Source organism: Pogona vitticeps, chromosome 4 (genome assembly GCF_051106095.1).
Source record: "Pogona vitticeps strain Pit_001003342236 chromosome 4, PviZW2.1, whole genome shotgun sequence".
Classification (NCBI taxonomy): domain Eukaryota; kingdom Metazoa; phylum Chordata; class Lepidosauria; order Squamata; family Agamidae; genus Pogona; species Pogona vitticeps.
Window position 1 is genome coordinate 86,895,145 of NC_135786.1, and position 13,423 is coordinate 86,908,567.

General features: G+C 41.3%; 2 protein-coding genes across 2 annotated transcripts in view; one reads left to right on the forward strand and one right to left on the reverse strand.

Moving 5' to 3' along the window:
* TTLL7 (tubulin tyrosine ligase like 7) overlaps window positions 1-6,904 on the reverse strand; it is a 114,044-nt gene extending 107,140 nt beyond the window's left edge. The window contains exon 1 of the mRNA XM_072997875.2: window positions 6,457-6,904. The gene's annotated coding sequence lies outside the window, so the exon portion shown is untranslated. The remainder of the gene's footprint in view (window positions 1-6,456) is intronic.
* Window positions 6,905-7,145: 241 nt separating this feature from the next.
* Window positions 7,146-13,423, forward strand: part of PRKACB (protein kinase cAMP-activated catalytic subunit beta) — a 103,573-nt gene continuing 97,295 nt past the window's right edge. The window contains exon 1 of the mRNA XM_020795066.3: window positions 7,146-7,335. Coding sequence (XP_020650725.1) covers window positions 7,290-7,335 — 46 coding nt within the window. The 5' untranslated portion in view covers window positions 7,146-7,289. The remainder of the gene's footprint in view (window positions 7,336-13,423) is intronic.

Here is a 13,423-nt window from a genome sequence, read left to right on the forward strand (position 1 = left end):
GGGAAGATATGGAGGCAGTGACAGATTTTACTTTCTTGGGCTCCATGATCACTGCAGATGGAGACAGCAGCCACGAAATTAAAAGACGCCTGCTTCTTGGGAGGAAAGCGATGACAAACCTCAACAGCATCTTAAAAAGCAGAGACATCACCTTGCCAACAAAAGTCCGAATAGTCAAAGCTATGGTTTTTCCTGTCGTGATGTATGGAAGTGAGAGCTGGACCATAAAGAAAGCAGACCGCCGAAGAATTGATGCCTTTGAATTGTGGTGCTGGAGGAGGATCTTGAGAGTCCCCTGGACTGCAAGGAGAACAAACCTATCAATTCTAAAGGAAATCAACCCTGAGTGCCCACTGGAAGGACAGATCCTGAAGCTGAGGCTCCAGTACTTTGGCCATCTCGTGAGAAGAGAAGACTCCTTGGAAAAGACCTTGATGTAAGGAAAGTGTGACAGCAAGAGGAGAAGGGGACGACAGAGGATGAGATGGCTGGACAGTCTCTGCGAAGTAACCAACATGAAATTGACACAACTACGGGAAGCAGTGGAAGACAGGAGGGCCTGGCGTGCTCTGGTCCACGGGGTCACGAAGAGTCGGACACGACTAAACGACGACGAATCTGGAAAGGACATAACACTTAAATAATTACCATCCCCTTGACAATTGTCCAGTTGTGTGTGACTCTAGTGGGTGGTGCTCATCCTGGTTTCCAAGCCATAGAGCCAGTGTTTGTCCGTGGACAGTTTCCATGGTCACGTGGCCAGCATGACTAGACATGGAATGCCGTTTACCTTTCCACCATGGTGGTACCTATTTATCTAGTACCTATTTATCTACTCGCATTTACATGCTTTCGAACTGCTAGTTTGGCAGGAGCTGGGACAAGTGAAGGGAGCTCACTCTGTCACGTGGATTCGAACTGCAGGTCTTTCGACCTTGCAGCCCAGAGGCTTCTGCGGTTTAATCTGCAGTGCCACCATGTCCCAAGTACCATCTCTTCAACACATTCATCAGTTTCAGTATTGCACTTGAAGAGGAGAAGGCATCTACCACATTCTTTTGGGCAGGGGGAGATGATATACATGAACAAGAACTCAGACTGTTGTTGAAACCATGAAGAAAATGAAGACAGAAGATATGGGGCTAGTAACTCCCCTTTAAGCATATTCACCTTCCGGTGTGTAAAACATCTGAATTAGGCTAGCATCTTCATGTTTTGTTTTCTCACTCCACAATAATATATTTGCCACTAATACTTCTTCTCAGAATTCAGCATACCAGCAGTTCCCACTGCAGTGAACCTGTAAGAAGTAATTTAAAGGTATTGTAATCAGAATGCATTTCAGACGTATAGCAGCAAACCATGGCTTGCCACTTTGTGTGTGATAAAGCACCACTTTCAGACGCACGTGCTCCCTTATTCCCCTTATCGTTTCTCATGTATGCAATGGGAGGAAAACAAATTTCTGCTTTCTGGTTAACATAATTAAACAAAGATATTTGAAAATTATGAACAATGCATAAGGAGCCATCTTACATCAATTAACAGCCAATATTAAGGAAAAGATCAATAAGTATACAAAAATTTTAAAAATGTCATTCTGAGAAATGGAGAACATAAAAATGGAAAACATAAGTAGTACTAACAATCCAAATATGTGCAACCACACAGGTGACAGCAAATTTCGATAGGCCTATGTCTCCACTGTAGCCACTCCAGTCTTCTGAAAGTACTATTCAGAAAATCAGGGGACTCGGCTGAATGAGATGAGCTATATTAGGGGTGTGGAGAGCCCCCAAACATGCAGAGGGACCTTCCATAAGAAAGCTACTCCACTGGTAGAAAGTAGCTATAATTACCCCATTACAAAGAATGGCACTTTTATCTCAAAGGCACACAGAATTGTTGGAGTGCATGTATTCAAAGCAGGTATAGAAACTAGAGAAACCACAGTGCCTTTTCCATTCCCTCTGTGGTTACCTCAACTGCTTGGGTAAAGCCCAATGTGATCCTTAATATTCTTTTACAAATCATTTCTGAGTCGTAGTGAGAGAAACCCAGTCTACCTGGTTCTTCTGTATCAGGCCAGAAGGAATCCCAGCAGTTGAAAGTTTTGTGCAAGGAGAGGGGGAAAAGTCTAGTAAATTATAGAAGAGATGTTTGCAAATATAATATAGAAACACAGGAACATTTTACTATACGAAAAGAAAAGAAGACTAGCACATGAAAGTAATAATAACTGTGAATATAAATATGATTGATTTAAAACAGTATGTTTTACCATATGTAAAAATTGGTGCTGTTTTGATATAAAATTACAAGCATGTCAATAACTCAGCCTCAATGGAAAATGAACTATGAATATAATAATCAAGTACAATGAAGACTGATTTTATGAAAACAGCTTCCTGAAGAATGTGCAACAAAATTGGGAAGGAGGACTTGCAGTACAGTATTCCAAGTCTAGGCATATATGTATTCAGTTCTTATTCTCCATATTGTAAAATATATGGCTCATGATTATCATATTGATCAACTGAGTGAAAAATCTTGAAACCAAGATTTTTTCCAGCTTTACAGCCTATGTGCCTCCTTGAATTGTCTTGTTTGCAAGGATTTGCATAATTAGCTATATATGGCTCTCCACATGGTAAATGTCTCTCAGAAGGCTCCTAGTATAATGCTGCTCTAATCTTAAGTATCACTAAATCTTACTTTCAGGTAAAGCATAGTCAAGTGTGGCTAATTTCAGCTAACTGAAAAGTGTAGAACATTGCTAAGAATGATCTGTCATTTTTAATCATCTTTCTAAATCAGAGTGTGAACCTGTAACCATTCAGATATTACTAGATTCCATCTTTCATTCGCCTCAGTCAGCATGGTCAGTAGCAACGGATGATGGAACCTACAGTCCAACAATATTTGGAAGGCCCCACTCTGTTCTTGATAACAGCCAGCTGACAGATGAAGAACGTAGTTCTCGGATTGAACCAGAACATATAGCACTGCAGTATTTAATTGTGCAGCTGAAACAAATAAAACAGCTATGACAAGTTAAATATTCAAAACCACAGATGATATCATTTGCATAAGCAAAGCTCAAACCTCATGAAATGGGGGTTTCACAAAATGCCAAATATCTATTAAAATGTTACGATTACCACTGTGCATACCATGAAAGATACAGAGATGACAACATACAAAGACTGCAACATAAACCTTCTTCTTGTGAGTACAATAAACAGGTTAGGTAAAGGTAAAGGTACCCCTTGACATTTAGTCCAGTCGTATCCAACTCTAGGGGACAGTGCTCATCCCTGTTTCCAAGCCATAGAGCCAGCGTTTGTCCATAGACAGTTTCCGTGGGCACGTGGCCAGCACGACTAGACACAGAATGCCATTACCTCCCCACCATGGTGGTACCTATTTATCTACTTGCATTTTTACATGCTTTCAAACTGCTAGGTTGGCAGGAGCCGGTACAAGCGACGGGAGCTGACTCCGTCATGCGGATTCGATCTTACGACTGCTGGTCTTCCAACCTTGCAGCACAGAGGCTTCTGTGGTTTAACCTGCAGCACCACCATGTCCCTACACAGGTTAAAAAGTATCAAATTACACTTGGGCTGAAACCCTACACTCACTTCTTGGCGGTGGCTCCTCACCTCTGAAACAACCTGCCTCCAGAGATTCATGCGGCCCCGTCGCTGGGTATTTTAAAGACCCATCTAAAAACTTGGACATTTAAGCAGGCCTTCCTCCAGATAATACTTAATTTTTTTTCTTTATCTATCTTTTGTCATCTCTGAAGAATCTGCTTTTTGTTTATTGCTTATTGTTCATTATTTATTGTTTACTATCTATTGCTGGATATTTTTATTTTGCTATATGTATATATTTTCACCTGTCTGGAAGCCGCCTAGAGTGGTCGTATTGACCAGATAGAGGAGGTACAAATAAAACAAACAAACATCTGAGTACTGTAAATGCTACATAAAGGCAGCATTAAGTTCCAAAATGAGAGCTGGTAGGACTCAAGTTTGCTAAGACATACTTTGAAGATGAAGTCCCATATACTGTACACTCAACTGAAGTTATATTGGGGTAAGTATACTTATTGAATCCATTATACAATTTAGAATAATATCCTACTACTTAATTTCAGATGTCTAAAAGGTGAAAGGCAGTCATTAACTTAGCTATTTCGGAAACCAATGTGAACATGAAAGCCAACTCTTACATTTAATAAAATAATACATTATAGTAAATATTTACCTATGTGCTTCTGTCACTATTAATTAGGTTCTGCACTAAAGTAAACACAGTATCAGGTAAAAACTTGATCATTTATAGGTATCTACTTAGAAATAAGTTGCACTGTGTTCAGTAGGACTTGTTGTTGTTTAGTCATTTAGTCGTGTCCGACTCTGCTCAAGTGAGTTTTTAAAATAGATTGTTGTGCCTTACTGTTTTGAATGTGTTTTTGGTGTTGTTTCTGTTTACCGTCTTTTAGTGTGGTGTTTGTTTAATCCTTTTTAATGTTTGTAAACCTACTGCTTTTAGCTTTAAATACTGCACTATATTTTAATTTTATTTGGTGTCTTTAACAAGAAAGGTGGGGTAAAAATATTTCAAATACATACATGCATATATACAGTAATTGTAAACCGCCCGGAGAGTGCTTGTAGCGCTATGGGGCGGTATATAAGTCCAATAAAATAAATAAATAAATAAATAAATAAATAAATAAATAAATAAATAAATAAATAAAGTAATTATGTATGGGATTATAGTCTAAATTTGCATTAGCAGGTCCTGAGTATGCACTCTACTGAGATCTGTTTATGAGTTCAACTGGTCTTATTTTCAAATAAGGCTGTCACTTTCTGTGCATCTACAGATGAAAACAGACGGAGTCATATCTTGATGCTTTAAACCTAGTCACCAATGTGAAGAGAAAATAAGAAATAAACAAATCAGCAAAACCAGACTGGTATCTAGGAATTCTGCAAGACTCAGAAGAACAAACAGTAAAATGCCTCTTGACAGCTATAGTCCCCAGCTCAAGCTACTCACAAGTATTATCAGTGATCTAAAATCCATCCTGGACAATTAAACATCACAAACTTTGCTCATAAGCTACATAAATTTCAAATAATTATTCACCAGAAGCAACAGACTTTACTACAGATGCAGGCACAGTAACCAGACCTATGAGATGCCTAAATACAAATTGTCCACATGTCTACAATGCCTGTGTTATATAATATTATTTTCATCTGCTCATCTTTAAACGTAATGCCCCTCTGCATTCAAAAAAGGATTAACAGGTAATTGTTATGGTAGGAAAGGGAACCTCCAGATGGTGGGTCAAATTCAGCCTACCAGCCCTCTCTCTCTGGCCCACAAACAGCTTCAGGAATTAGTAAGCGGTGAGATGGCGAAGGAGCTGGATCTTAACTGAGATATGGCTTGAATAAATGGCTCCTAAGAAAGAGCTCAGTTATTGTTCACTTGTTCCTCACATTTCCATCTCAGGATATATGCATGCATGAACATGTGAACAAGATGTATGTGTAACATTGGTGTATTTATGTGAACGGAGTATACAGAATACTGTATACCTGTGTGTGAATGAATTGCTGCAAAGCACATCAGTAGGGCACATTATGAGTAGTAATCGTAGCTCAACTCACTACTTTTATGCATGGCTGAAATACTGGTAGGTGTGCCAGATATGAGGCAATTCAGTACTCAGTCTCTAGCACTGAGTTTAACTGCAGACCTAATGTTTGCAACCTCTGGTTTCATTTTCAGACTTTTCTGTTTCTCCATCCATCCTTATCTCTTTTGTACTAGTCTGGTGAGAAGTGCCAGAAAATGCAAGTCTTACACACTTTTGTGAAATTTTGGTCAGACTTAATTTCTTCCCTTCCTATACCAGCATGACTTTTGTCGCCCCCCCATGCAGTCACATGATCATCAAAGAAGCTCTTGTCAACAGCATAGTTTCTGCATTTTACACCTCATGAGGTATCCCCTTTTCAAAAGCAACCGCTGGGTAGTGCTTTGTTTAATTCTAACCTGAAAGTACCCAAGGTATAAATAACAGGTGAGATCCACTTTCACTAGGAACAGCCACAGTTGCTTCCCCTGCAAACCTGAGGCAAGGCAAACTCTAGCAACACTTCCGAACTCCTGCTCCCCAGGAGGAAGACAAACCTCCATCCAGATCAGGCTGAACCCAAATCTTCCAGGCTGATCCTTATGTTCAGCCGACAACAGCCTCTATTTCTTCTGGATTAGGTCTCATTTCCTGATGCATCTCTCGCTAAACCCAGCATAAAACATTCTTGCAGCTGCGTCGCTCAAGCCAATGCATGCTTACTCAGAAGCAAATTCAATTGAAGCATATGAAATTTCCTCCCAAGAAAGAATGCCCTACAGCCCTCTCACCTTTTTTGCTCAGAAGTCACAGCACATTGTGTGGGGGACAACTCACAGAGGACAGACGAGATTTGCTGTCTTGTAGTGGGGTGGCTGTACCTTTACTGACAAGAAGCCCCACAGAGCTGCAGGGGGTTTAATTCCCAAATCTGTGTGGGCATTAACATGGCCCGAGCCCTTGCTATCCTTTCCTCACGGAGTGCCTGGTTAAGCAGCGACTATTCTCCATTAATTGGCAACAACAACCCAGCAAGAGGGGTGTCTGTCACTCTTGTCATCTCGTGCGTATGTGGCGCGTTGGTAGGATATTCTCCGGGGGAGGAGGAGGAGGGAAAGCCGTCTCCCATGCATGGGGAGAAATAAAAATAAAATTAGTCAGCTCGGAATGGGTAGCCAAGGGAAACCGTCACATCCAGCCTCCTCAGGCACACCAGGCCGGGACGCCGCAGGGGGTTTCGCGAGCGTTAGGCAGCGGCAAGGAGACGACTAAGGAGGAGGAGGAGGTGCCTCAGCGGCCGTCATTTCCGCCGTGTGTGAGGCGGGGAGGGCAGGCGAGCAAGCAAGCAAGCAAGTAAGCAAGCAAGCAAGCAGGGAAGAGCGCTCGCCGCCGCCTCTTTCTCCTGAGGCCTCCCGGAGACCCAGTTGAGAGAAAGAAGGCAAGAGGGAGCGAGCGAGGAAAGAAAGGAAGGAAGGGAGAAAGAAAGGGCTGAGGGGGAGGGAGGAGGAGGCGCTGGCCCGCGCCGCCCAGCCGAGCTCGACAGGCGCTCAGGATTCCCGCCCTTCCCTCCTCCTGGACGGACGGAGCGACCCGACCTCCCGCCGCCTCACAGCCCGGCCCGGCCATGGGGAACGCTGCTACCGCCAAAAAGGGCAACGAGATCGAGAGCGGTGAGTGAACGAGAGGGAGAAAGAAAGAAAGCGAAGGGACAGCGACGGCGACCGTTTGCCTCCGGGAGAAGAAAGGGGGGGGGATAAGCCAAGCTCTCTTGGCTTCGCTCTCCCTCTCCCCGCATTCACCAAGGTGCACTGGGACGACCAAGTGGCAGGCCCTGCGGCCTAGCCTGGCGGGCTGCGGCATTGACAGCAACCCCCTCCCCCCCCTCCCCCCTTTACACACATTCACCGCCTTTTGCCCAGAGCAGGCCCCGGCGCTGGCGGCTATACCCGGCGAGCGTCGGCAGCCCCTTTTTGAGGATTTGGGGCCTGCTTGGCGGGGCGGGTAAAAGGGGGGGGGGGGAGAAACTCCTGCTGCATCCTCCTCCCCCGTCCCCTCCCGCTACAGGGCTTACAAGTAAGCGGGTTAACCCGTCTTCGCCAGGTTCAGGGCCGCTGTCACGAGAAGACCCGGCCAGCTTTGTTGTTCTTGCGAGCCTTGGCGGTTTCCACTTCCAGACCTTTTTTTCCCCCCGTCGCTCATCTTTTTCCTCCCCACTCGCGTCCTTTTCCCTCAGCGCGTCCTTTGCACAGGTCAGGCGGCCCCTCTGGAAAAGGGGATGAATTGAGGCGGGGGGGGGGAAATCCCTCTCCCACCCGCCGTTGTCGTCTGCTGTTTATTCTTTTCTCTCTGTAAAAACTCTTGGCCCTGTCAGAAGGAGCTTTATTTCACAACCGTGGTGTCGAGGGAAAGCTCTAAAGAGAGCGGGAGCTGCATAATGATGTAAACTGTTCTGTGATTTGTTTGGTTCCTGTGTTATTTCCACCTCTTCTCTCTATTCTCCTCCCCGTTCGTCTGATGTTGCCACACAAAACCCTCTAACCTTTTCCTGTTATAGTGGCCACTGCTGTAGTGGAAATAGTTATTCTCAGGTTCTGCAATTGATGGACAGCTTGTCCTATGTCAATTGGCATATAAAGTGCTTGATTATTCTAAGTAATGAACGTAGCAAGAATTTACAGTATAGTCTTCGCTTGCAGTACAGTACTTTGTAACAGTAGGAGATCAAAGTTTGTCATGGGGTTTCCCTTAAGCTATGTGAGCATGGTGTTCAAGCAACATTAGGTATTAATTGCAAATATGATTTCTTAGTTTGGCAAATCTATCTGTAATACAGCAGAAACAACCACAACATTATTTCCACTTGCCATTTAAAACAACCTAATTCCGTGTACATTTATTTTTTTCATCTTTCAACTAATGCTGTTCTGAAAACTACCACAACTTATTTGTTGTGTTTCTGTGTGGCTATTTGCTTATTTTTAGTAAATATGAATTGTAGTGTTTTGGTTATGACATTTGAGATTTGCAGTGTTACACATTCAGTAGTATTTATGTTTGTAGTGAATTCAGACAAATATTTTTCTCTGTTGTAAAGGTTTTATAATTTGAAAAAAGCTTTATTTTAAGGGAGGTACATATCTTTTCAAACACTGTACAAAGAAAATACTGTAATGTTTGGCCATCTTATAAGTAGTAATAGTAGTAGTGGTGGTAGTAATAATACTAGTGTGCTGTCAAATCAGTTGACTAGAGAGTCTTCAGAAGTACTGTAGTTTACCTTCCCTACTTCTGCAGCAAAACTGGGATTCTGCAGCTTGCCCAAAGCCATACAGACTGGCTCTTCTGAGATGCACAGTGGGGAATTAACTTCTACCCTCTGGCTCCTTAACCAGAAATCTAACTCACTTACCAATCTTATAAATCTAAAGAGTGAGTTATGTTCCTCTGAATATGTCATCAGTAGTAAGTCCTGTTTAGTTCTACTGATTGGATGTCTAAGATTTTACCCTTTAGCCGCTTTAGTGCTCTTCACTGTGCTTGATTTCAATGGGTTTGTGTGAATTAGGTATCTGACTGTGGAACTAGAGGTTGGGAGTTCAACCCACTGTGCCTCCAGGGAGAAGAGTCGGCCTGTGTGGCCTTGGGAAAGCTGCACAGTCCCAAGGCATCTCCAGAAGAAGGGACTGGTAAACCACTTCTGAGTATTCTGGAAAACCCTGAAAAGGTTCGCCATAAGTCAGAATTGACTCAACAGCATATGATTATTTTGTGTCAGCTAGATAGGAGCATCCTAAGATAGTTGTTTATATCTATAACACAGCATAAATAGGATGGGAGAAAAATACCTTGAGGAACATACAAACTGGAATGAGAATGCTGCACTACAATCCCTGTCTAGAGAATTTGCTATTATCTTGATCTTGTTTAAATAAACACTAACCATGGGCATAGTTTTCCTGCCTTTTCAGTGCATGTGTGACATTTGAAGAATCCCTGGCTTGAGTTATGCTTTCTGAGAAGAGTGGAATGTAGGGTTCTCATATAAGCTTCTTTACACTGTCATATAGTTCCTTATATGTTTTGTATCTATTACATCTCTGATAAGTTTTGGTATAGCAGCACATTTGTTGTAAACTATGGATTTTATCTTAGTGTTTCCAGCAGTGTACTCTTGCTTCCATCCCTCTATAGTGGTACCTTGATTTAAGAACTTAATCCATATTGGGACTGCATTCTTAAGTTGAAATGTTCTTAAGTCGAAGCACCATTTCCCATAGGAATTCATTGAAAACCATTTAATACGTATCTGCTGTTTTTCGTTCTTAAATCGAGGTGCTGTTCTTAAGTTGAAGCGTTAGTTCCCATAGGAACTAATGCAAAGCTGGTTAATCTGTATCTACCACTAGGGGGTGAATTTTTTAAATTTTTCTTCTTTTGACCTTAGGTGAACTTAGGTTAAAAAAAAGCAGGAAAGGATTTTTTATTTAATTTTTCTTTTTGTTTCTTAATTTGAGGCTCCGTTCTCAAGTCAAAGCAACTTTTTGCGTACGGAGCCGTTCTTAACTCAAATCGTTCTTATATAGGGACGTTCTCAAGTCGATATACCACTGTATATGATTCTGCTTCTGCTGAGAGTAGTTTTGATGCTGGAAATAGCAGTTTACTGGATACTGTTAAGGTAAAACTTTTGAGATCTTTGACTTCAGGGAAATGACCTGCTATGGGTGAAATGGGTGAAGTCACAGATGTGGAATGTTTAGTGTCCAGTAGAACTTTGAATCTATTCCACAGAGCTGGAATGTTTGGAGTCCAACTATTATGCATCCCCTTAAAAAAGGTTGAATTCCTAAGAAAAATTACTTGGCAGCCTGTTATCTATGCATTCAGTGTTCTGGATTGTGATGTCTTACAGTATTGTTAAAATACGTTTAATCTAATCAGGACTTCACCATCTATACTACGTAATATTCCTCCTAAATGTGTAACAACTGCAATCAGTGTAATAATAACTGTGCATATAGTTTAAGTATCTTATATCCAAATAAATGTAAGGCTATTGGCAGGTTCCTAGACTTGCTGTCATGCAGCAGTATAGTGGCTGTTATGTAGTGTAGGAGATGTGTGTCAATACTAGCTCTTGGGTGCTTGTTAATGAGATTGCCTTTGGTTTACATTCTTTTTCTAAATTTCTTGTGGAAAATCTGAATGCAGAATAAAGCAGTGTACTATATGTGCTTCAAAGCAGAATGTCCCTGAATGTTCTTGCTAGAATTGTGGGTGAAGCAGGAATTGGGGGTAACAAGATTGACAGGGTTGAGAAGGAAGCATTGTTGTAGGTAGTATCGGTGGGTATTCCTGAATGTGACGTGGTAAGCGGGATTTAAAACATAGGCCGATCCTGCCACTTGACAAGGTTTGTCTGTTCATTGCAGGTGAAATATTTATGGAATACCTGGATATGAAGGGTACTATCTCCCTGGGCAAGGATTTTTATTCCAAGCTCATGTTGGCAGACATAAAGAGTTTTACTACACATATATGTAGAAAGCCTAAGAGGAAAAAATTTTGCAGTTAATAATCATACCCTGGATATAATTGTTTTGCTCCCACTGAAACAGTGATTTGTAGATCAACAGCATTCTGCAATACTTGCAAGATAATAAAAAGTATCCTAATCTGTTCTGAAGTTTATATCTTGTATACCTGGCTTGTATTTGAGAGGTCTTATTGTAACTGGTTAGTGTTGATGGAGGTAATGTGATTATCATACTGAGTAATAAAACTTCATCTAAACATTTCTACATTGCAGAGCTTTTACCTGTTAGTGTTCAGAACTCATAGTGTTGCTGTTGAATTGAAGTGATGATTGATTGAAGTCCACATCCCTTTCAATGGCTTTCAATGGAGAATAAAAAAATTCACCAAAATTTAACGAAAACTCAGAACAACACCAAATTAAGCTTGCATAGGTTTCAGGAGGTGGGCTAACGATTGCAAGCATTTAAAACAGGTTTCAAACAGTTTAAGACACTTTTACAGGAGCAAAAAGGGACTTTGCAAACCCATTCAAATGCATTGAGTCGGCTTCAATGCATTTCAATTGGGGAACCGCGTTTCCCTCAACGATGTTTCCTATGCCGATTTTCACTTAAGGACGGCAATCGTTCCAATTGGAACGGATTAACCGGTTTTCAATGCATTCCTATGGGAAATGGTGTTTCACAGAACGATGTTTTCACAGAACTTTTTTTTTAACCAATTAACATCGTTGTGCGAGGCACCACTGTACCATGTCATAAAAGTGGTTTTCCCAGGGGGAGGCTCATCTATTGCACTTTGGGTATGCTGCTGATCCCTGTGATTTCCCCAGATGTGGGAAACTCATCTGCATAATTTGTGTTAATAGGAGATTGCACTTGTGATTAACCCTGTTTTTTCTCAATTTCTTTTCATCTCTTTTTCTCCTCATCAGGACCTATTGCAAAGGCAGCAAGTCCTGATGATGTTTTATATTCCTTTCTCTTTTTTTTCTCTGTGGTTAAAGGATCAGGACAAATGGAGTTACCATTGTCAGGAGCCAGGGGGCTGTTTTGACTTCTTTTATTCTCTTTCTTTATTGCTGGAGAGAGAAAGAGGGGGAAGGCCATCTGAGACCCCTTGAATTTCCAAAGGCAGTGCAGGCAAGGGGATTGCTTTTCCCCAAGATGGTATGGGGAACTGTGTTTTGCAAGATGATGTCTTCTATGGATAATTTTTGCAAGACAGTGATTTTTCCCCCCAATTGGAACACATTAAATAGATTTCAATGCATTTCAATGGGGAACTGGTTTCACAAGATGATGTTTTTGCAAGACAGTGATTTCCATTGAACGAATTAATCGTCTTGTGAGGCACCACTGTATAAGGATATTTGTTTAATATTAAGTATGGAATGTTAAGTTGTAAATAGCCACTTGCCGAGTTGACTGTTGTATCTATTTTCTTAAAGCAGAGAAATGTTTTATTAATTGGAAGATGTCTGTTCCTCATTTTCTTTCCTCCAGGCTGTTGGTTGTTTCACAATAATTAACGTGACACATTTGACTAAAGAGGTTAGTAAAAACATCTGTGCGTTAATAGCATTTAGCAGTGCTATCCAGTGTCTTAAAAACAAATTAGTTAGGTGTCTTTTTCAAAGGCATGAAAAACTAACTTTGAATACAGTAGAACAGGTAGATGAATTAGGAAGGTCATTGAAGAGACTTCTGTTGATCAGAGCACTGACTGAAATTATGTCAAACCTGTTTCACCACCCTTCTCTTCCAGTGCAGATTAGAGAACCACAAAAATCCTTTTATCCCACTGGACTTCTTACTGATTAGTCCCACTCACCTCTGAGACTCACCCCCTGATCCTAACCCTTTGCAGGTAGTGAGTCAAGACTGCCTTTCAGGCCAGCTAAAAGGTGGTTTCCTCCCTCTGTCATTACAAGCATTTACTCCCCTTTGATCTCAGTAGAAGATTATTGGTTGAAGAATCTATAATTCATCCTATAAACAAATATAAACAAATTGCTGTGTCATAAAAAATTCTGTCAAAATATAGGTTATATCTGAGATGGTGAACGTTATATTCACTGTTGAAGTTATATCAGCCCATATGTCCATAATTCTGGTAGATCCAGGGTCTAGGAGTGGGAGCTATAAAGTGCAGATGCTTGTTTTGATAACTAATTACTGTATTAATCTGCAAATTTCTGAATTCCTTTTTCGTTTTTTG